General features: G+C 33.2%; 5 protein-coding genes across 8 annotated transcripts; 2 read left to right on the top strand and 3 right to left on the bottom strand.

The window, feature by feature from the left end:
• Positions 1-3262: 3262 nt before the first annotated feature.
• LOC100177458 (60S ribosomal protein L37a) lies at positions 3263-5216 on the bottom strand. The gene is made up of 4 exons (XM_002129976.5): positions 5130-5216; positions 4093-4209; positions 3818-3888; positions 3263-3365 (listed from the first exon to the last, which is right to left on the bottom strand). The coding sequence occupies exons 2-4, from the start codon at positions 4205-4207 to the stop codon at positions 3279-3281; spliced, it is 273 nt and encodes a 90-aa protein (XP_002130012.1). The 5' UTR covers positions 4208-4209; positions 5130-5216; the 3' UTR covers positions 3263-3278.
• A 180-nt stretch (positions 5217-5396) lies between these two features.
• On the top strand, positions 5397-11595 carry LOC100182146 (breast cancer anti-estrogen resistance protein 3-like). Of its 2 annotated transcripts, none has more exons than XM_009861407.3 (13): positions 5397-5594; positions 6365-6600; positions 6665-6936; positions 7493-7700; positions 8143-8194; positions 8619-8756; positions 8836-8915; positions 9062-9155; positions 9291-9368; positions 9774-9894; positions 10174-10316; positions 10669-10801; positions 10880-11595. In XM_009861407.3, the coding sequence occupies exons 1-13, from the start codon at positions 5583-5585 to the stop codon at positions 11026-11028; spliced, it is 1716 nt and encodes a 571-aa protein (XP_009859709.1). In that variant the 5' UTR covers positions 5397-5582; the 3' UTR covers positions 11029-11595. The 2 variants fall into 2 exon arrangements, with proteins under 2 accessions (XP_009859709.1, XP_002130488.1); XM_002130452.5 differs by having other exon boundaries at positions 10666-10801.
• Positions 11596-11884: 289 nt separating this feature from the next.
• On the bottom strand, positions 11885-13154 carry LOC100179815. The gene is made up of 4 exons (XM_002130122.5): positions 13036-13154; positions 12630-12766; positions 12254-12432; positions 11885-12098 (listed from the first exon to the last, which is right to left on the bottom strand). The coding sequence occupies exons 1-4, from the start codon at positions 13089-13091 to the stop codon at positions 11967-11969; spliced, it is 504 nt and encodes a 167-aa protein (XP_002130158.1). The 5' UTR covers positions 13092-13154; the 3' UTR covers positions 11885-11966.
• Positions 13155-14111: 957 nt separating this feature from the next.
• Positions 14112-16184, top strand: LOC100184511 (tubulin beta chain). The gene is made up of 6 exons (XM_002130279.5): positions 14112-14287; positions 14346-14565; positions 14856-15063; positions 15124-15368; positions 15427-15821; positions 15877-16184. The coding sequence occupies exons 1-6, from the start codon at positions 14231-14233 to the stop codon at positions 16090-16092; spliced, it is 1341 nt and encodes a 446-aa protein (XP_002130315.1). The 5' UTR covers positions 14112-14230; the 3' UTR covers positions 16093-16184.
• A 336-nt stretch (positions 16185-16520) lies between these two features.
• LOC100186906 lies at positions 16521-22616 on the bottom strand. 3 transcript variants are annotated; one of them, XM_002129877.5, is made up of 14 exons: positions 22391-22614; positions 21882-21970; positions 21079-21193; positions 20421-20530; positions 19921-20064; positions 19515-19586; positions 19327-19444; positions 18911-19071; positions 18574-18708; positions 17841-18001; positions 17575-17649; positions 17208-17360; positions 16910-17038; positions 16521-16705 (listed from the first exon to the last, which is right to left on the bottom strand). In XM_002129877.5, the coding sequence occupies exons 1-14, from the start codon at positions 22501-22503 to the stop codon at positions 16556-16558; spliced, it is 1725 nt and encodes a 574-aa protein (XP_002129913.1). In that variant the 5' UTR covers positions 22504-22614; the 3' UTR covers positions 16521-16555. The 3 variants fall into 3 exon arrangements, with proteins under 3 accessions (XP_002129913.1, XP_026691953.1, XP_026691952.1); XM_026836151.1 differs by having other exon boundaries at positions 16645-16705; positions 16910-17034; positions 22391-22616; XM_026836152.1 differs by lacking the exons at positions 20421-20530; positions 21079-21193.
• Positions 22617-23065: the final 449 nt, after the last annotated feature.

Genomic DNA, 23065 nt, shown 5'->3' with positions numbered 1-23065 from the left:
GCTATCCTTTAAACAGGTTCCATGCATAAACACACCTCCTAATTATTATCACATTGAGTTAAAGGAAGTATGACGATTTCCTATTTAAGCACGCACCAAATTCTATATAATGCAGGTGTTATGGACAACCATGCTGCTGATATAAATAATGTAGATAATATAAATATAAAACAGTCACAATTACCCTTAATTATGTGCAACAGCAATTAATCGACATTACAAATTGTACTGTTACAATTATAGTCTGTATAAAATAGCTGTAGTATATATATATATATATTATATTGACAGAAATAAGCTGACAGTGCTTAAAATAAAGTTTATATTTGTCTTGCTAAACTCGCTAAACCTAGTTAAACTTTCGCAAAATAAGCCTTTAAAATATGTTAATTCAAGGTTAAACGTGTACTACGTACACCTAGGCACCATTTATCTCACTTCTACAAACCACGTAACAAGTTTGTTTAGACTATATCACACAATACACTATGTAGACCGTTGCTGCTATCTGGTGGATGAAAATTAATGAAATTATCTGAAACTCACATACAGTCATAATTATGAACCTTCAGTTAGGATGATTCATCATTGTTTACTGTTTACTTTTTAAATTTCAACAACAAATATTGCAGAGCCCATTATAGAAATAGACCATTACCTACAAACAAAACCAATTTTCCATTTGACAATTTTTACGAGGTGATGTATATTTAATTCACTTTTAAAATTTTAGTCCCCGATATGTTTTAAAACAATATTACACATAAAGACTGACTGACTAAATAAAATGTTGATAAAGAAAACAGTACGTATAAATATTATATAGGATCGCTAATTAAATAGACCTATTGAAAAACATAACATATATAATATACATATATTAGTACAGATTGCAATAATTTTTATTCTATGGGCTTAATATTTATAAATAATATGTCATAGTTGTGGTAGAGCAAGTGAAAAAATTTAAAACTTAACATGAATAAACCTACTATAATATCAGTCTAGTTCACTTACAAAACATATAAACAGTAAACACTAGATTAAGCACATTTTCAAAATAAAACTTAACTCACTTTAGATAAAGGAATAGAATTTTTTATGCTTTTCTCATTCAGTTCTTGAGCCTGAAAACAAGGAAATAATTAACAGCTTAAATAAACAAAGTACCAACTAAGCAAACAAATTTATCTTTCTTGTTGAACACAGTCGGACAAAATGATTTAGTTTAACTGGGTCAGATCTAAAATTATTTGTCTGTCAGAGATGTTCAATATTTTATGTCCACCACACATACTATATTGGTCCATTCATTATTGTTATATAATATATATATATATACATTTAAAACAAAAGCTAGGCCTGTATTATTCACCACTGTGTTTTAAAATAGGTAGGTTTGTCTAAGACATTTCTACACTAACTTTTTACCTCTCTTTGTTGTTTTTCAAGTTCTCTCATTCGAATTTCCCGAGCTTCAATACGAGCTGCTCGTTTTTGTGCAAGTCTTGCTTCTGCCTGTAAAATCAAATATATTATATATATATTGTACATATATTAGCCTACTAGTAATTATATATATATACCATTACCAGGTAATGATTTATTATCTGACTCTTTACCAGTGTAACCACATATACCCAGTCATATTTAACTCGACAATAAAATGAGTAAACAACCTATTTTAAATTGGTAATTAATTTTTTTCATAAAACACAGTATTGACAGTAATATTATTAAAATTTTTAGGCTAATGTGTCCAATCAATGTGAGTATATCTAATATAATTTAGAGTATTCCATTATCACAAATGTGCTGATGGATAACATCTGGGAGGGACTAAAAATGTATATAAACTTATATTATCACAATAATACACTGGTGAAACATCCACTCAGTATGTCATATGCTAAGCAATAACCCCGAATCTCAACAGATTGCCTTTTTGTATATGTTTTCCGCCATGAGGTTATAAAAGTATTCCACACTAGTGTCAACAATAAATATACAAACTAGTGTCCAATCCTATTATCACGTTATAGTAAAAAAACAAAGATCAAATGAAAATTTGTAGGTGGTTAGGGGTAAGAGTATGATATAGTAGGTAAAATCCTAATCTTTTCTTCTTTTTATTTAACATGCTGTTTTATATGTTTTATTAAAAACGGTTTATCCCAAAAAGGACGACTTAATAGTAATGAAATTGCACATTAAACGTTTTACATTAAAACAAAAACATAAGATTACAAACAGTACTGACTTCTTTTGCAATTTGGCTTAAAGTTTCATCTTCAACATTTTGACTTCTCCCAGTTCGCCTCCTGCCTGTAGTTGACATGTTCAAATAGGTCCTTAAACTTGTGCTTCAGTTTTAAGTTTTTTTAATCTAAAAACACTGATATTTATATCCATGAACACAGCTATTAGAAACTGCCTGACAAAAAAATATGGAGTTAGCGTTTTCTACTTAGTCCATTCTATCTACTTTTCAGCTGTTGGCACAAACGAGCGAAAGTGCGAACCCTGCATCTTATTGCACCATGCATTTACCTAATTGTAATTATAGGTACCGTAACTGGTATTTGCAGTTTGTTTATCGAAATTTTGTTTTGGTTGGATAACAATACTTTTTTGTAATTTTTGTATTGAGTGCAAGTTGGGCTCGGCGACTTGAACTGGTTTCTATGTGCTCAACAGAGTGGAACATCACCCAAATCCTATATAATTTTAATATACGGTAAAATCACCCTATTTTTTAAATAAAATAATTTGTATTTATTTACACTAAAATACAATTTCAGTTCATATCGCCACAAACAAGCGAAGTTTAAGACTGATACCGCAACCCTTGACCCCAATGACGTAATTAAGCCTCAATTTTGGAAAGAGCTTTAAAACTTTACTTCGATTTTTTTTCTTTGTTAACGACGTGCAAACAACACAACCTTGTTAACTAATCTGGACATCCAATACATCACAACAAGAAAATCGATAATACAGAACTATATCGTAAACAACAGGTGTTTCATACTTTTCCCGAACTGACTTGATTTTAAGTTTCTTAATTTAGTTTGGTGTTCGAAAAATACCGCTAACATTATTTGACATTTTCAATCACTGGCCTTATTGTTACCCTTCTAAAAACCATTTTTAATCTACAAGCGTTTTCAGGACATCTGAAGAATAATACACAATCCACTTCTTAATCCTGCAATAAACATATTCAATACTTCTCACATGGTCAATCTAATAAAATGACACGCTCGTTTAATATATGTTTATTCTTGGTTTTCCCTCAAGCGCCGAATACCATATTTTACGGTAGCTGCAGTTGTTGTCTCTGGAACCCAAGCTCCACCAGCAATCTGAAAAAAACAGACATTATTATAGTAGGTAATTGGCAAACTACAGTACTTTCTCATTTATCATAAGGTCCCTAATAAAACTAGTTTGCTTGCAATTGCAGATATTTAGGTTGTTTCGACCGCACGGCCACGTCCGATAGATGACTAAGGAATCCTTAGTAAGGATTATACCCGTTCAATAAATCAAACTTTGCTGCGATTGCGAAGCATTTCTGTTACAAGCAACCAAAATATCTGCAACCAACAGACCATTTCGTACCTTAAACCCATTACAGGTATAGTATTATTAAGGACCGTTTATCAGGTCTTTTTTTATGTATTGATAAACAACAAGTAGTGGTAACTAGCAACCCAAGTATACTTTTAGATAAATGTACCAATTTGATTAGTTCCAATAATTCTTAAAAAGTATTATTATTACACAATAAACATATAACAATATGCCTCCATACCCTAATGTTGAGTGATTTACAATGCCAAATTCCAACAGCAACACGTTTTAAATCATCTTTTCCACTTGGACCTAAAATAAAAGATAACAAATTGATATTCGGCTAAAATATTAACAACTAGAAGAAAATAAGAGGCAGCCTTAAAGAACAATGTATTTGTTGAAAACACTAGAACCGCACAATAATAAAATAAACCATACAATAGGAAAAACTTCCCTTTGTAATATTGATCAAACGTGTAAAAATAAAATGACTTGCTAACTACTGGCACTAACCAGTGTATTTTTTGTGTTGTGAGACTTCCATTCTCTTGATCAACTTCCTCAAGGATGCTCCGTACCTTGTTCCATATTTACCAACAATCCCAACCTTCTTGGTTCGTTTTGCCATTTCTGTAAAATTTTGAAGCGTAAATACCCATTTTAAATGATAGCCTTTTTACAGTTAAAAAGGTCTGGCATAAAATTATAGATTTGTAATGGCGGAAAAATTACTGTCAGAGTGTCACCGATTCTTCTAAAAGATTCGGCTGCAACAGCTTAAAAATAAATGCATGTATATTATATACAGGTGGTATCAGTGAGATAAAGTATCTGTTACTGCCAAAATTGTCACTGGTGACATCCAAAAAAAGTAAACCAAATCGGTTAAACAGAGATGATGCTTTATGCTGCATTTAAAGGTTGAGCGTAGTTATTATTTCACAATCTAAATCATTACTGTATATCCAAGATCATTAGATATTTCTAATAAAGAATATTTCTTTTTGTTAAGATTTTGAGGTTTAGCGTTAGTGATAGCATATATTATACACTGTTTCTATTATCATCGGTTGAGTTAAGTCATCACCCTGAACGTGTAGGGTAGGGAAAGATGAGACACCTTTTGCACATATCGAAATATCCTGATCCTATTTTAAACAATTAACAGCGGTTTATGGGGGTCGTAAGGACACGGTTTTGTAATTCTTTGAATGTTCTTTCTCTACCAAATAGGACATGAAAATAGAATAAAAAGGCGTCCCATCTTTCCCCACCCTACTATATCAAAACACGCAAAAATCGGACGAAAAAGGCCGACTGAGCATAAAGTAGACGAGTTAAATGGCAACAGCGAAACACCAAACCTTCTAATCTAGGCTAAAAGTTACCGACTTTATTTTGTTACAATGAATAGTAAAACAAGCGGTTATAAAACGACAAACTGAGGTGCTGGTTAAAATTCTTTCTCTCAATCCGGAATTTAGATTTATACACCTAACGTGTTGCCTAATAATTTAACAAAATATTATAACACAAAACATATTTCTTACCGAAATTTACAGCAAACCACTTCACAACAGTCGGAAAGCGAAAAGGATTTCGTTCAGAAAATCTACTCGTGTTGTGAACATAAACATAATATAAAAACTGGGGAGCGTTATACTTAATAAAATATTTGTAAATCGTAAACTCTTGTCTTTAAATCAAAGACCAAACGTTTTTTTTTTATCTCAAAATCGCTGCAGGTATTGCTAATATATTGACGAAACGTAATTCAAATCGTCACAGTTGTGATAGAACGAAAGAAAAAGGCATCTATACGTTTATTTAGTTTTTATTCATCATAAATCGCCGCCTGCACAAATCCTTTTTTATTGGTAACCGCAAACACAAACAGGTGTGCTTACTATACGAGTAATAACAAACAGATTACTAAGCTTAGCTAATTAAACATAGGCTACGAACGTTTAAACTTACAACATCAGAAAGTCAAGAACGCAACCATGTACGAAGAGGTGAGATATTATATGCATTGGTGTGAATTTTGAATCTTTCCGTATCGACCGACGACCGTATGCTTTACTTATGGAAAACAAGTTCTGAACCTTTTGTATCGGAAATTGAACTCAGGCCCGAAGTGTATACATTATGCATTATCCTATGTAGGACTTCTTATAATACTGAATTCAAATTGCAACCACCAAGGGTGGGAAACTATTAGGTCATATAATATATAGGTACTACATTTGCTGATATATTTATAACTTTTTACATTATTTTGCAACCCTTTTGACTCACAAATTCGACCATTAAGTTGAAACCAAGTTGTGACACGTAAGCCCAAAAGTTTATACCCATAATCAGGGAACCACCCAGCTCTTTCATGCTTGATAGTTCTACTATTTTTTTTTAATTTTAAAGGCATTTAATAAACACTTGCAGATAGGCCATCATTATGTTTTTACACATTTTCTGTTGGGTAGTGATGATGTTATTATTATGCATTATCGGGATGCATGAGATTTTATGTGCATCATCCTTTCCTCATTACACAAGCTCATTTTCTGGACTTGTGGACTTGCCCAATTTTGTTCTGAACTAGCAGTTGGACATATATTAGCAACATCTTGGTTCTTCTCCACATTTTTCTTTACAAAGCCTTTTATAAATTTTATGTGCATCCTCTAACCATCACCCTTATGTTCTGGACTTTTGTCCTCTTTTCCCCATATAGCCTTTTAAATTATCCTTTTGATAAAATTCCTAATCCATTACTTTTCTTCAGCTAATGCCAGGGGGGCCAACCGGAAATCTTGTTCCAACTTTTCCACAGTCCGTAGAAACTCAAAAAAATTTGTACAGAGATGTCAAATCATCCAATAATACTAAAGAGATAAGCAATTGTTTGTGGTACCATTTTAAACTTCGGCGTGAAGAAGCTCAAGCAATGGTTGTAAACGATGGTGATTTCCTTCTTCGTCAATCTCTATCCAGTGTTGATGATTATGTTCTAACATTAAGGTATTGTACACTTTATCATATAGCACTACAGAATATCTCATATATGTATTTTATTTTATAACAGATGGAATGCAACAGTTCTTCATTTTAAAATCAATAAGTTTGTCCAGAGGCACGATGCTGTAAACTCTAGCACATTCTTTGTGTTTGAGCGAGCTTACTTTGATTCTATATACTCACTTATTATGTACCACATGGAAAACCAAATTCCAATTTCTGTGCTCACTGGAGCGTTAATCCAACACCCTATCACACGTCAAACACCTGCTGTTGGGTTTAATGAAAGACAAACAGTTTTACGAATGGATGCACATGGAACAAAAGAAAACAATTCAAGTAAGTTGTATATTTATTACTTTTTATCATTCTATATGGGTGAGGTCCTTGTCAAGGACCTGGCATTTAGGCCAGATTTGCCCCATCACCAAACACCCAGAAAGCCCATTTAAGTTTTTTGTGCAACCAGTTCCGCGACTAAACTACTGAACAACTGTGGCGCCGGACTGTTTGGGGTGTTTCTGCTGTGTTTAAAGTTTTTCAATCGCAATTTTTTTTACTGGGTGGATGCATGGTGCTGTCAATGCCAGCACCAGGTACATTTATCACTTGTTGGATTTAAAATACCTTGTTTTGATTATAAAACAGTATTGTATTAAATTTGTTTTGAACCATCTCCTTGATATACAAATACCAAAATTAACAGTTAGAAAATGAAACTTCTATCTATTATAAATGGCGCCTAGACTAATATGTTTATTGTTTGTGTTAGTTAGTGCATGAAATCTAACCAAAAAAAAACATTCCGTTAACTTTGAATTCATATTTGAAGGATTTGTCTTTTGCAAATGTATTACGTGACATCTGCACTATTTATAATGAAATTTCTTAATAGATGTTATGAAGACAGAGAAAGAAGACAAAGTACCCCCACTAAATGTTGTTACCAAGTTTGATATTCCACCAAAACCCAGTCGAGTTCCATCTTTTCGCAAACCAGTGATTCGACACGGTTCTGGTACCAGATCTGCAACTGGTAAAAGTCTCACAAAAAGCGTGACTTCTAAAAAAGGGGAAGATAAGTCAGAAATCTTACAAGAAAGGTAACTTTGATATTATTATATTAATATTATAATAACTTTTTTTTCTCTTTGATAAATGAAAAGACAGGATATAGACAACAGTTGTTAAAACGCGCTTTTGTGTAAAAACATATTTACATTTTAGATTTAGTTGAAAGAAAATATTACAAGCAAGCAAACATTATAAATGTGTTGTTAAATCATAAGTGATAGTCATATACCAATATCAAGGATTGTGTGTGTTTAAATATTAATGGCCTTTATAAGCAAAGAATTTGGCAGTGAGCTAAAATCTTTTATATCGTTAGATAATTATTATGTACATGTTCTAATGTAAACCATGCTATGGTAACAAGTTGTGAAATTGATATAGGCTAAGCACAGTTAATTTTGTTTATATTGTTAATTTCAACTTGATATTAGTACCTATATTTGCCATTTTTCATGTTGTTTTTATTTCCAGATCTTCTGCATTGAATGTTTCAAAACAACAACCTGATAATTCCAAGGAACCAGTAAGCATGTTAATACAGCAATGTAAAGTTGTTTGTTTATTATTGGGAGTGTGCCAAGTACACCACTTAAGTCATTTGTGGCAACTCTCACTTATGTGTTTAAGTAATCAGTCTATATGTGTAAGGGTAACCTGACACCTTAGCAGCTGATAGCCCTAAAGTTGTTCGTCTTCAGTTATGATGCGAGTGTTTAGTATACAATACTAATAAAAAAACTTTGGTAATAAGGTATCGTATTTAGATTTGCATTCACTGCAGATTTTTTTTGTAATGGTAATGCAATAAAATTCCCTTTTTTTCTGCAATGCAAATAAATTAAATTTTTTGTCCTGCGATGCAATAAAATTTATTTTTTTTTCTGCAATGCAATAAAATCTTTTTTTTCCTGCAGTGCAAAAAATACAAATTATAATTTTTTTAACAGGTTCTGTCCTATGTAAGTAACATTCTGCAAACTAACAACAAACCGTTAGATAGCCAAGCAATGGCCGCTGTAAAGAAGATATTGCTACAAACCGATCCTTTTAAAATTGCAAAGCACATCACCTATCATGATTATAAAGTACGTTTCTACATCAAAAGATTGAAATACTCAGTCTGTGATACGCATTCCATATTTCTTTATATAATATTTCCTTAAGATTTGTGAAATTCATGACAATGGATTGGAGAAAATGATATTTCCTGTTGGCAGCAAGTTAAGAAAGTTAGTCTTAGAAAGGTAAACATAATTTTCCTTTTTTATATTTTTAAAGTAATTTGAAATTTTCTACAGTTATTATTTTTAGTTTGTTTGAATATATAATACAAAGAATATTTTTTGTTTTAACATTAGGTTATAACTTAATTAATAAACCTTTGTTCCAGATACCAATGTCTTGCTTTCTGGGTTGCAATAACAATATTATCCGGTTCTCAAAATGTCAGTGAGATGGTTGATATGCTTAACATATTTATTCAGGTTTGTGGGCCTTAAGTACTGGTTATTTGGTGTATTTATACTGTTTCCGGTGGTACCCTTTATATTTTTTCCGGGGGTACTCTTTGGAAATGATTATAAATATATATGTTTTTTAATGCTTAATATTTTTTACAGGTAGCAAATGAACTTGTTCACAGTTTGGGAAATGTTTTCGGATTTTCTGCTTTAATGCATGGCTTGCTCTGCCCACAGGTATGCTATGAATTAATTATCTTGTTTTCATGCATATAGTAAGTTGGGTGAAAATGAGACACTTTTTCATTATCATTTCGCATCCCATTATGTGGTAAACAAAAAACATTTAAAGAATTGTAAAACCGTATCCTTACGACTCCCATAGACCGTTACTAATTGTTTAAAACACGATCAGGAAATTTGAATTTGGATATTATGTGTTAAAGGTGTCCTGTCTCCCCCCAACCTACTACATCATAAGTATTTCAATACAGTTTTAAATAATAATAAAAATGTTTCGGTTTATTTGTTACATCCGGGTTAGGCTGTATAGTGTGGTACTGGTACCACCAGCACACAGTGACCTGGCATTTTAAACCAGAATTGGTCCATAACCTAAATAATTTGTATATTGATATGCAGATGTTGAAGATCATTAAGGTATGGGCATTACTTCAGCAACGTTATACAAATAATTCGGTCACTTTGTTTAAAAAGTTGAACCCATTGTTGAAATTGCTGGATGAAGGAAAAGGTCAAATAAGTAAGTTGAACAATATTAGTAAATTATCTTGCTTAAAACATGAATTCTTTACCATTTTTTTATTTGGTTTTGTTTTATTTAAATAGAAAAGTATGTAGTGAACGATTCCTATGTACAAAAATTGCATTTTTAATCTTACTTTTTTTTCTACAGAATAAAGTTTACCCCCTTGGTGTAGATGCCTTTATGTCTATAGTATACTGTTTGTCTATTTTATGCTTAGTGTAGTTGTTTACATAGCTTGGGTTAGCTTAAAACATAAATGGTTCTTTTTTAAAGGTTTGGAGAGCACATGCATTCCACACATTGTTCCAATGCTACGTTTCCTTGAGAATCCATTAACTGAAATTCCTCATTATACAAATAAAACCAACGTTGGCAGCTCACCAAGTGTACCTAAATCTACGAAGGATCCTCAACAGGTTATGTTTATGAATAAATGAATGTATCTTTATTTTTGCGTGTCCAGAAAATGACAGTCGTTATTACATGGATGTTTATACACCTCGTGCCAGATTACCAGTTACCATGTGGCATATATGTTACTTTGTGGGTGATTATTTTTATTCGGAATTTTTTATTTATTTATGTACTTACTGGGTTGGAGCAATTGCTGTTAGGTGTCTCGCCCAAGGACACATACGCCACAATGGTAGCAGCGACGAGCCTTAAACCCATTACCTCTGGGTTACAGGCAGGCGCGTTAACCACTTTGCCACCGCACCGGACATAATATACTTTAAAAAAAATATTTATTGAGTTTTTATACAGCAGGAACATGATTGGTGGAAAAATATACCTGATGACAGTTTTGATGGAATGTTAGCTCAACTTAATGTGACAAGAACTAACATCACATCAAGGGATTTGTTCCAAAAAACAACTCAATCTAAGATTTTTGTCCATGGTAAGCAATAAGCATGCTTTTTTATGAACATTTTAATCCTTCCACACACTTTTATTATTGACATGTTTTGTAATATAGGCTATGATACTGGACAATCAATATCGGAAATTTTGTCAACTGAATTTCATATGCGATTGTTATTTGGTCAAAAAGGTGTTGAATCAGCACAGTGGGAAAGATATGCAAAATTTGATCGCCTTATAACTCTCATAGCACAGAGAATTTAAAAATATATTTTTAATATGTATTTTTAAATACTTTTAATAAACCGTCTATATTTAATGTTTCAATGCTTTTAATATATCATTCACAATTCTGCTTTAGAGTTCTATATCTGTATTGTTCTATGCTATAACTTAAGCTTCATATATTTGGTGCTTTTGGATTTGGTTCGATTGTAACTTTTATATAGTAGGGTGGAGGAAGAGTCGTGAAGATTTTATAATGTTCTTTGTTTACTACTAAATGGGACGTGAAATAGAATGTAAAGGTATCCCATCTCCCCCCACTCTACTATATGTACCTTTTTTACTGTTCGTATTATAACAATCGTATAATCACTAATCTATCGTTTCATCAGAAGTTCGGTTTTGAATAACATAGTGATGTGCACTACATGAATTATTGAACTTCTAATATAATTGATTTTTCGCACTAATCAGTGATCACATTCATGGCCCATGAGAGTGTTCTCCATCCCTGCACTTAACATTCATCCAAATGAAACTAATTATAAACAATTATTGTGTTGACTTGTTGTATAACAGATTTGAATTACACTGCAGTTAACTACATGACTAAGCTATAGTAGGGTGGGGGAAGATGGGACACCTTTAGCACATAAAGCTAAATGTCCTGACTGTTTCAAACAATTAACAACGGTTTATGGGAGTCGTAAGGATGCGGTTTTATAATCCTTTGAATTTTCTTTGTTTACTAGTTTACTACCAAATAGAACAAGAAAATAGAGTGAAAAGGTATCCCATCTTCCCCCACCCCACTCTGTAACGTAAAGTCAGTTTCGAGTTCTTAGCTTGAAGTGATTAAATTTGTAAGAAAAAAGAGTTGGAAGGTATCCTATCATAGGAAAACTTGTTATTTTATTCCATCAATTGGGGTAGGTCTTGTAATTTTACACTCTTGATTTGCATGGTTTTGTAATGACTTAAAATAAAACTCGGTGAATGACTTCCACGATTACAAAAGGTACGATTGTACATTTAACAAGAGCGATGTAATATTTTACATTTGCAAAGAACGTTCCAGGGGTCCCATGCTCGTACAAGTACAAACGTTCCTATAACAAGAAACGTATGTGTTTAGAGTAGTAGGGCAATGGCGATATAATTCTGTAAATATTGTTTGTTTACTACTTAATGGGACGAGAAAAGGTAATAAAAACATGTCCCATCTTATCCCACCTTACTATATTAATGAAACAACTGCTTGTACCTGCATCTCGTCTATATTGTCTTCATGAAGTTTGAACTTTTTACGAATAATTTTCCATGACTCTTCTAGTTGATCTACTTTTGTCGTTATTCCAGCAAGTTGCGATTTCGTGCGACAGCAACAATCCAACTTGGGCTCACTATCTGTGGTTGTCCAGCCATCGTCGTTTAAATTGAGTTCTGCGGAAAAACACAACTTTTATAAGTTTGTACCCTTTATACACCCGTCATAGTGGATATCAAAACTAGCGATTACATGCTTTAAATAGATATATGGGTTGCGGCTATTCAAATCTAATTTTGGTATAAGATTTAACAAATTCATGCAGAAATATTTCATGTTCTTCTAAAGTTATTATCTTTTATAAGTTCGTTACTTTTAGGTGAGTATCCAAGTGGGCAACGTTTCTTTGCTTTAGCAGAAATCTTTGGACGATCACCAGAAACATGTGACATGGCACTTATTTTATCGTTGTTGTCTCCATCGTTCCCGACTTCGTCTGTACACGATGAGCTATGAAAGACAATACTGCTGGGTTAAGACTTTCGGAGGCGTGGCAAAGTTGTTAGCCGAGAGGTATGTGATTGAGGCTGCTACTGTCAGGTTGTGTGTCTTGAGAAAGCAATTGCTCTGATGTGTTAACTCGCAAGCGGACACGCGGTGTATGAAACGGAACACCGGTGTTATAACGATACTCGAGTTTAAACAAGTCTAGTTATCACCAGTCCCAAATTCATATCTACTAATAATATGTATACATACCGTCTTCAAATATTATTTACCTCTTATTGCAGGATTCTTTTGAATCACTCTGTTCTAAATTATACGGAGTGTGCATTATTTCCTTAACGCATAATATGTTATCATGCTGCTTACAGTTTTATGAAAGTCACAAAAAATCTAATGTAAAAATAATGTAAACATCACCATTATGACCTAACACAGAGTATTCATGACTGATTTTTACCATACTGTATTTAAGAACAGATATAAATTTATTACCATAAACAAAGAACCATATATATTTACAAACAAAGCATGTATAACATTCTATACTCCTATACGGTATCCGGTTTTAACAGCGACGGTATACCCCCCATATATTCTCAAATGGTAGACTCGAAAAATCAGTCGCGGTAGCTCTCCTAGTCTTATAAAATCGGATTGAACCGGTTTAAACTGAAATAATAACAGCATTCAGTATCAACGTTTTTTATCTGCTTGCGCTTTCCTTTTATTTCGGAGCACACCGGAGGCCCCAACAAAAAGTACACGAATAAACTCAATTGGTCTTAAGGTAAGGGGGTGACCTAGTGTAAAACTCCAGTCCTTGATAAATCTCTTTTTGCAGCCCGACAACTGCCTCATCTATCTTGTATCTTCTCCGGTCTTCATCCAAGGCTGTAAACAGTTTCTGCTCCGGTCGAGTTTGATCCACTTTGTCCATCGGTCTCCGGTTGCCCCACCGATTGATTGATATGTCGGCTTTTGACTTAACAGTGTAAGCGATTGCAGCTGCTGCTAAAGACGCTGAAAACATATAGGTGACTGCTTGTGTTCCGAGAGACTTCTTTAGTTTGAGATGATGGTTAATTCCTCGAATAAAAGTGGCAGCCATTTTCTTTCTTATAGGCTCTACTAAAAGGTTTTTTTTAGTTAAAATGAACTTTAACATTTAAAAATTGTTTAAAGGCCGATTCCATTTTTTAGCATTTTAATGTTATTTCTATGGCCAATTACAAGTTCATTGGGTCTAATTCAAACGAACCAATCAGATCATTTTAATTATTCCACCAACCAATGAGAGCAGTTGCCATGTTCTAGAATTTTCATAAACATTTCCAAAGAATTCATTTTTTTAACTCAGGACATTTCCAGTTTCTTGCTCCACTGCGCACATTTTTTATTACGTCGGTGATTTATTTTTAGACAGCCTCCCAGGATATAGTTATATAATATTCCTGTTTAACGATAATCATGCGTGAAATAGTACATTTGCAAGCTGGACAATGTGGAAACCAAATTGGTGCCAAGGTTTGTTTAACTTTATATAAAATCGTCGAACTACTGAATAACCACGAACGTTTTGTAGTTCTGGGAGGTAATCAGTGATGAACACGGAATTGACCCAACTGGAACCTACCATGGAGATAGTGATTTACAGCTGGAAAGAATAAATGTTTATTATAATGAAGCAACTGGAGGAAAATATGTCCCAAGAGCTATTTTAGTCGATTTAGAACCCGGAACCATGGATTCTGTTCGATCTGGCCCATTCGGTCAAATTTTCAGACCAGACAACTTTGTGTTTGGTAAGTGTTTTTAGTTGTTGTTGTTTGTGTCTTCAATATAAAAGCCTGTTCAGTATCGCAGTTTAATAAATATTTATATAGAATCAGTCTACATTTTTATTTTGAGCAAATTTTTAGAAAAGTGATATATGTTTGGTTTAATAATGTTAGATCATTGATGTGTCTACAGTTTTTTGTAAAAAATAAAAACTTTGTTTAATAATGTTATGATGGTTGGCAGGTCTACAGATTTTTTTTAATTTATTTTTTCAAAAAAAAACCTGGTTTATTAACTTTGGGATAATTGACAGGACAAAGTGGAGCTGGTAATAATTGGGCGAAGGGTCATTACACTGAAGGAGCTGAACTTGTTGATTCAGTTCTTGATGTTGTAAGGAAGGAAGCGGAAAGCTGTGATTGTTTGCAGGGATTCCAACTAACACATTCACTTGGTGGTGGAACAGGTTCCGGGATGGGAACTTTGCTTATTAGTAAAATTAGAGAAGAATATCCGGATAGGTTGGAATATTTTTTGATAAAAATGATTTTCTGTTAAATTAATTAATTTGATTGTTTTAGAATTATGAACACCTTCAGCGTTGTTCCTTCGCCAAAAGTTTCCGACACCGTTGTTGAACCGTACAACGCAACTTTGTCCGTTCATCAACTTGTTGAAAACACGGATGAAACTTATTGTATTGATAACGAGGCTCTTTATGACATTTGCTTCCGTACATTAAAATTAACAACACCAACATATGGTGACTTGAACCACTTGGTATCCGCAACTATGAGTGGAGTCACAACTTGTTTGAGATTCCCAGGTATCTGGAATGTTAAATTTAAAATATTTGTGAATTTTTAACTTGTGGGTTGATTTAGGTCAACTTAACGCTGATCTTCGCAAACTTGCGGTTAACATGGTTCCCTTCCCTCGTCTCCACTTCTTCATGCCCGGGTTCGCTCCTTTGACGAGTCGTGGAAGTCAACAATATCGAGCGTTGACCGTTCCTGAACTAACGCAGCAGATGTTCGATGCCAAGAACATGATGGCTGCGTGTGATCCTCGTCATGGTCGATACCTCACCGTGGCAACAATGTTCCGTGGGAGAATGTCCATGAAGGAAGTCGATGAACAAATGTTGAATGTTCAAAATAAAAACAGTTCCTACTTCGTTGAGTGGATTCCAAACAACGTGAAAACCGCTGTTTGTGATATTCCTCCACGTGGTTTGAAGATGGCGGCAACATTTGTTGGAAACAGCACAGCTATCCAAGTTAGTGGTGGTGTATTAATGTGTGAGAGTGAAGTTTTTAACACTTTGTTTTCAGGAATTGTTCAAACGTATTTCTGAGCAATTTACTGCCATGTTCCGAAGAAAGGCTTTCTTGCATTGGTACACTGGTGAAGGTATGGATGAGATGGAATTCACTGAAGCTGAAAGCAACATGAATGATCTTGTGAGCGAATATCAACAATACCAAGATGCTACAGCTGAGGAGGAAGGAGAGTTTGATGAAGAGGAAGGAGAAGATGAAGAAGCCTAAATGTCATCAAAGATTTTTAAAATTTTCACATAATTTGCAGTAAAATATTTTTCATTAAGTAAACAGGAAAATAAAGTTTGGGAGAAACGAGAGTTTTGATTTTATTTGTTTCTATGAGTTGCTGATTAATATGAATATGATTGGAGATTATATTCATGGACATTTAGCAATGGGAAAGATGGTTAGTGTCCATCTAGTTCAGAGTTTTTGCATTTGATACTGCTTCCATTGTTTGTGTTCATGGTCAAGATGCTTAATTGCAATTGCTCCAACCTAGTGGAACCTTGGCTTTTATTAAATTGTCAGCCGTACACAGCAAAAAATCCACAGTTACCCTTATGGTTAACAGACATGCAGTGTTTAAACAGAGTACCCCTGTTATGACAATTTCGTTTTTCTTGTCACTACAAGATAAATAAGTTGGATTCATTCAAGAACATCTCAAGTGCATTTGTTTTAATTCTTAATATTGTTTTTTACTATGGGAAAGATAGAATGGAAATTGTGAAGGTTGCCTTCTGTGAAAGTTATTGTGTTGACTTGCTTTTTTTAGTTGGTCAGCTGACACACATGTTCTGTTATTGGTCTCTGCGCTGCTGTATGCACAAAACACCTGTGTAAACAATATTTGCACAAACTATTTGCAAAGTAAAAGCATTATATACACATCAACAAGGTAACTGGTAAAAACATCACTTATTGTAGATACTAGAAAAGTCTGATTTAAGTTTTAAATACAAAGATGCTGCTCAATCTGTTATGATTAATCAAAAGTAAGACTGCATTGATGTCGGATTTTCTAGTAAAAGTTACTTACTCGTTGGAAATGTTCATATAACGTTGTTGATGGAATTCGTCTTGAATCTAATTCTTTGTAATGACGAATATTACTTTGGATTTTCTTTTTTGATATTTCTTCACTGAACTTCTGTTTTGCTTGCTCTACCTTGTAAAAAATATCAATACCAAAATTTAGTTTTAGACTCATTACAACGCAATGGGTTCATTACAGTAGTTTGTTTGTTGTCCAGTAACATTATAATGAACCAACAAAGATAAAATGTTAACAATATACTAAACTAACAAAAAAAATTTCAATGTTAAGTTTAGGATACCTTCTTTCTAAGCTTTGGCAAATGGTCGACTTGGACATGGCTGTATTTAACTGGCATTGTAACAACAACATTATACATCTTGTTTCTCTGACTAAGCCAGCCAGGTTTGTGTTCTTCAACTTCATCTTTGTGATGATTTAGAGCTGTTGATTTCTAACAAAAATCAAACATTGACACTTTTTGTTAAAAAAACAAGTAGCACAAAGCGTTCGCCACATAACATAAAAGTAACCCCTATGGGTTGTCTAAATTTCAGCTGATATATGGCTCTATGGCTTGTCTAATTTACAACTATACAGAAAGACATACTCCTCCATAAAGCAGTAAACTTTGATACAAAGTGAATTATTTATATATAAGCACAAACCTTTTTCGAATCTTGTTTAGTTGAGCCACTTCCAGATTTCATAGAACCTCTATGGAATAAGTCGTTGTTGATTATCTAAAAAAATAAAAGTTAAATTGGAGTGAAAAACAAACAAAGCAATAATGACAAAAATAACAATGGTTTCAAAAATTATTTGCTTTTTTTAAGACTGCGGGTCCGAGTTCCCGTTTGGGACCCATTGCATTATTACAACAAAATAGTTGCACTATTTCTTACAAATCAAGTCTACCAGTAAAAAGGATAACCTTTAAAACAATTCTATGCTTTGTATGCGGTTCCTTGGCTTTCATAAACTGCTGTATGTTTGTATCAGAAGATGAAGGACGCCTTGTGAGTTGTGATTGTGTTGGTAACTTGTCCATAAAACGTTGATGATGTAAATGCAATGATTCTTTCTTTAAATTGGCTGCAATTAACAGCTATGTATACAACAGCATATAGTTAAATCAAGGTTTTTTATTGAAGTAAATGTAGGTATTATACAACTACAATTAGTGACCAACAAGCGGCAATTTTTTATTATGTCAGCAAACTGAATTTGAGACAAATCATATGCGTATATTTTTCTATTGATTTCGTTTTACTGGACGGACGCATTTGTTGCTATACTGTGTATTTTATACGAACCAAATAAAAAAGTAACATAAATATTTCAAAAATTGGAAAGCGAATTAAAGATAAATTTTGCAACATATAAACCAGTGGTTTCCAACCCGGGTCCATAAGCCTTTTTTAAAGGGGTCATAAAAAAATTTAAACAATAATAAAGTCCACTCCAACACAATATTTTTCAATCAAATGACGGTTCTTTATATTTTCAAAACATTGAAAAAAGAGGGGCTATTGACTTTTTTAAATTTTAATTTTTTTTTTAAGAAGATATGTTGTAAAAAAGTGTTGGGAATCGCTAATCTAAACTGTTCACAACTTTCATGTTTGTCATTTTTGATACAAGACTGTTCAAATCTATCATGTTACCTGACGAACTTAGTGTTGGTCGTTTTCTTGGCCTTTGTTTATTTTTTCTTCTACGACTATTAGGGGTGGTGGTAACGGATCTTAACACAGAAAGTTGTAGAGGTTGTGCATATGGACTTTCTTTCTCACCCTTATCTGAATAAGATGTTTTTGGATCAAAATAAAAACTGTTTATAAACTAAACAACTTATTTTTCTCAAACTTTGAGTTGTGTTCCGTAAATAGTTAATGTAAAATGGCTATTATACTGTATATAGCTGTCTTTATACATCAAGCAGGACAAAACATAGATTCCATTTAAATTGATACGCTTTAGAAATAACCTCAATTTTCTTACTTTCAAAATTCTGACATAGTTGTAGCTTCTTTAACTGCTGTACAATTTGTTTTTCAGTTAGTCCAATCAACCGAGCACCATCAGCATAATGGCCGACCACATGAGCTCCTTTGTTTGCGTTATATGACTTAACAACCTTCTTATATTTCTTGGCATAGTATCTGCATAAAAAAGAGTTTAACTTTTGAAACAAAAGTTAAACTTAAAACATTACATCCTCATCTTAAAAACTTGTCTGGCATCACTAAATAACTTTTAACGTACATAGGTTTTCTAACTATTAAGATGAAAAGGCATATTTTGTAGATTTCATACCCAAATCTCGGAAACTTGTCTGGCACCACTAAATCAGATTAAACAAACAGTGGTTTTCTGTAACTACCAAGATGAAAAGGCATTTTTTGTAGTTTTCATACCCAACTATTTCATGAGCTTCCTTCAATGCAGATTTCTTCATGAACTCAGTTAAAGCATCAAACAGCAAAACATCTCTTTCTCTGTTGTAGTTGTCAGTACTCCCATCATGTCTAGAAGCTTATGCAATAAAAACATCATTTTAGAAATTTAGATTATGGCACTGTTTCTAAACAAAAACCCCACTCACCAAATGCTTCCAGAAACATCTCTGTGTTTGTCATCAAATCCAAAAATTCTTCAAAGTCAATTTCTCCATTACCTAATTATTCGTACAGTAGTCAATACAATAATAAACATAAAATAAAGTTTAAACTTGATTTTTTTAAATTTTGCAACACAAGCATATTAAGGAATGTCACCAAATCATACAACTAGTAGATTTAAACATGTTATATCATAACACACCTTCACAATTAAAGCCTATAACTTAATCATCTCTCGACAGTATATAACGCATAGGCCTACCATAATAATTTTCGAAAGCAGGACTTTTTGAATATGATTTAATATTAAAATAAAATATTGTAACTTTTTAAATGAAATTTAATATTAACAAAACATTGTTAAAATAAAACATACTACTAGTTTATTACCATCTTTATCTAATCTCATCATAACATCATGTATCTCAGCTTCATCCAACATTATCCCAACAGATTCAAGCGTTTCTTTTAATTCTAGAGCATCAATTGTTCCACCTCCATTATTATCAAATAAATCAAATGCTTCTTTAAAGGCTAAAAATAAAACAAAATATAAAAAACAATGGCAATGTAGGCCTATAATTAAACAAACTGTAAACCACTTTATTGATTTTTCTAAAATCATGTAGCATATTATTTAATCTAAATTGTATATATTGCATATAGTGGAGTGGGGGAAAATGGGACACATTTTTATTTTATTTTCTGGACCGATTTTGTAGTAAACAAAGAACATTCAAAGGATTATAAAACCGCATTCTCACGACTCACATAAAACTTTGCTATTTTTTAAAACACGATCAGGATATTTAGATATTATGTGCTGAATGTGTCCCGTCTTCCCCCACCCCACTATATAACAATCGGAAACCTAAATTTAAACATCTAACCAAGTACTTGCTGCTTCGTTAACGTTTCATTTGCAGGCATATGCTTGTCTTGGTCCAACTTTACTTTCGTTTCACTCTTTCCCCTTAAATCAAATGATTTTCTTCGAGATCTAATTGAAGTAAAACGAGTATTGTATTACAAACCAGCAAATCTCACATTTTATTCTTGATCTAATCTGCTCCATTAATAACCTATCAACAGATCCTTAGCCCAACTGCATACTCAGGTTACCTGGCGTGCTACATAGTGGTAGCTTGTTCATATTGCATAAAACCTATGATTAGTTAAAGTACCTACAGGGAATCCCCCTATGTGTTATCAGACTTATAACTATCGTGTTGGTTTGCTCGCTTTCCCTTTCGTTTCTATGTCGATTTAAAAAAAAAAACGTATAGTAGGGTGGAGGAAGGTAAGACACCTTTTTATTATATTTTCTCATCTCAATCGGTAGTGAACAAAGAGCATTCAAAGTGTTACAAAACCGTATCCTCACGACTCCCTTAGACCGCGCGCTGTTAATTGTTTAAAACAGTAAAACACTATCAGGATATTTTGATTTTATGTCCTAAAGGTGTCCCATCTTTCCCTACCCTACTATTTATAGACTACAGTTTATATCAAACTATAAGATTTGTTGCGAGTGTAAATGTAGACTACCTTTGATCAGAGAGAAATGCATTGTTTTTCGTGGCGTGTTTAGTAACTCCTGCATAACTGCTTCTTCTGTCGTTAAACGCTGTCTTTTTAAAGGCAGGGGCCACGTCAGGTTTCTCTGATAGTTAAACAAGACTAACTTAAAATATAATGAAATTTCTTTTCTCTTTTTGGTCACGATAACGAAGAATACGGGGGTGTTTACAAAAGCTAAAATACGAGTAAACGGTTAAACAACGGTTTTTAAAACATCCTTAATAATAAAAAATAAATAAATAACGTTTTGTATAAAAGTTACACTGCATTACACCCTACAGACAATACAGAGTAATTCAGGTAAACAAAAATTAATTAAACAATATATTAGGATAGGGGGAAGATGGGACACCCTTTCATTATACTTTCTCGTCCTATTTGGTATAGGAAACAATGAACATTCAAAGAATTATAAAACCGTATCCTCACGAGTCACGACTCCCATAGACCGTTGTTAATTGTTTAAAACACGATTGGTATATTTGGATAATATATGCTAAAGGTGTCCCATCTTTCCCCGCCCTACTATATTAAATTTCTAATTGGAAGAAAGGTGTAAGGACAATCAGTTGGTCAGGCATAGGCAGCGTTAATTGTCATATTGTTAACTTATATGGCAGATATATTGTCCTTTTAGTGGCACGTGTACAAATTTGGTCACTTTAAAATTAATTCAATTTTTCAATTTTTAAACTAATGCCGCTGACACTGAATGCTAATAGTTTTCTAGCGATCTTGTTGAAACCACACCATTTAAAACACATTCTTACTATTTAGTAGCTGTAGATCGGTTGGACTGAGCTTAGCTGAACCTATAGATTTCCCAACAGATTCTTCACTTTTGGGCTCCGGATTTGATCTATACAACAACAAATGTATTTATCGTATATTTTATAACAACACAAACATGCATAAGATACATTTATATATGTATACGCCTATATCATAACTTGGGTGCGAGCTATACAGCGATTGTCATAGGTTTCGGTTTCGTTCGTATGACTTCACTTGCAGGCAGCACGAGTTTTAAGCTAAAATATTATTTAGCCAATACAACTGTTCAAAAAGTCGTGCCGTGTATTCATAATAGTGTCATAAGTTATATACCTTGTTGCTGCTAACACGAGGTCTGCAGTTTATGTTAATTTGTATACCGTATAGACACGCTTTATAGCAAAAATACCTTGTTACATATCTGCTGGCTTGTCTTTTGAATGCTAATCTTTTAATTTTTTAATTATATTAACATAAACGAACCAAAACTGTTTATCGTACTTACTTAATTAATTCCGGGGCATTATCGGCATTTGGAGATTCTTTTAATTTGCCTTTTTTCATCAAAACACCACCACGGCGTTTGGTTCGAGGGCGTTCCTTTACTTTCTCGTCCATCCAACCAGTTTAAAATCCAGTTCTTTGTCAAACTTGTTCATACAAAACATTACTGTGCTGTATCATTGGCAAAAAGCCCAGCACCTACAAATTTATTCATTTATATATTTTTTAATTCATTAAAACACCTTTGTTTTTCAACCAAAAACTCCCATTGATAATACGTAATAATCCGCCGTTATATTTTACAACAGTGGTTACTGTTACGTAACAGTGGTAGTGAATTTATGAACCATCAATGCAGCAAAGTTTATCTAATATTCTAATTATATGGAGAATACTTGACCACGTAGTTTTTCTTGCATTTGGTGGCTTTTTTCGTTGCCTTTCCCTAGCCGGAGCGATCCGAGACGTTTACACTTGTTTAGTTGAAATGTTATAAGTAATAGGTAGTCTAAATGTTGTCTCTAATTTGAATCGGTCATATTAAAACGCTTCCCCTCAAAGTGTATTTATTTTTAACCATCGGAAAATCGCTATATGGGTTTTCGTAATCACTTGAAATCATTTTTTATTTGCCGAAATAAGATTTCGCTATATGCGCTTATATACCACTTCGTTC

The sequence above is a fragment of the Ciona intestinalis genome, chromosome 9 (assembly GCF_000224145.3).
Source record: "Ciona intestinalis chromosome 9, KH, whole genome shotgun sequence".
NCBI lineage: Eukaryota > Metazoa > Chordata > Ascidiacea > Phlebobranchia > Cionidae > Ciona > Ciona intestinalis.
This window is presented reverse-complemented; position numbering and strand designations above follow the sequence as displayed.

What these genes read in the sequence shown, in the direction of transcription:
- LOC100184511 (XM_002130279.5), top strand. Translation starts at nt 14,231, where the DNA reads ATGCGTGAAATAGTACATTTGCAAGCTGGACAATGTGGAAACCAAATT. An exon ending in ACCAGACAACTTTGTGTTTG is followed by an intron (nt 14,566 to 14,855) that starts GTAAGTGTTTTT and finishes GATAATTGACAG; the next exon opens with GACAAAGTGGAGCTGGTAAT. An exon ending in AACTTGTTTGAGATTCCCAG is followed by an intron (nt 15,369 to 15,426) that starts GTATCTGGAATG and finishes GGGTTGATTTAG; the next exon opens with GTCAACTTAACGCTGATCTT.
- LOC100186906 (XM_002129877.5), bottom strand. Translation starts at nt 22,503, where the DNA reads ATGGACGAGAAAGTAAAGGAACGCCCTCGAACCAAACGCCGTGGTGGT. An exon ending in GCATTTCTCTCTGATCAAAG is followed by an intron (nt 20,531 to 21,078) that starts GTAGTCTACATT and finishes TACTTCAATTAG; the next exon opens with ATCTCGAAGAAAATCATTTG. An exon ending in CTAAACAAGATTCGAAAAAG is followed by an intron (nt 17,361 to 17,574) that starts GTTTGTGCTTAT and finishes GATTTTTGTTAG; the next exon opens with AAATCAACAGCTCTAAATCA.
- LOC100182146 (XM_002130452.5), top strand. An exon ending in AACAAAAGAAAACAATTCAA is followed by an intron (nt 6,937 to 7,492) that starts GTAAGTTGTATA and finishes ATTTCTTAATAG; the next exon opens with ATGTTATGAAGACAGAGAAA. An exon ending in TCACCTATCATGATTATAAA is followed by an intron (nt 8,757 to 8,835) that starts GTACGTTTCTAC and finishes TATTTCCTTAAG; the next exon opens with ATTTGTGAAATTCATGACAA.
- LOC100179815 (XM_002130122.5), bottom strand. Translation starts at nt 13,091, where the DNA reads ATGCACACTCCGTATAATTTAGAACAGAGTGATTCAAAAGAATCCTGC. An exon ending in ACTTGGATACTCACCTAAAA is followed by an intron (nt 12,433 to 12,629) that starts GTAACGAACTTA and finishes GTTTTTCCGCAG; the next exon opens with AACTCAATTTAAACGACGAT. An exon ending in ACAATATAGACGAGATGCAG is followed by an intron (nt 12,099 to 12,253) that starts GTACAAGCAGTT and finishes TTCTTGTTATAG; the next exon opens with GAACGTTTGTACTTGTACGA.
- LOC100177458 (XM_002129976.5), bottom strand. Translation starts at nt 4,207, where the DNA reads ATGGCAAAACGAACCAAGAAGGTTGGGATTGTTGGTAAATATGGAACA. An exon ending in ACAACACAAAAAATACACTG is followed by an intron (nt 3,889 to 4,092) that starts GTTAGTGCCAGT and finishes CTTTTATTTTAG; the next exon opens with GTCCAAGTGGAAAAGATGAT. An exon ending in GTAAATCACTCAACATTAGG is followed by an intron (nt 3,366 to 3,817) that starts GTATGGAGGCAT and finishes TGTTTTTTTCAG; the next exon opens with ATTGCTGGTGGAGCTTGGGT.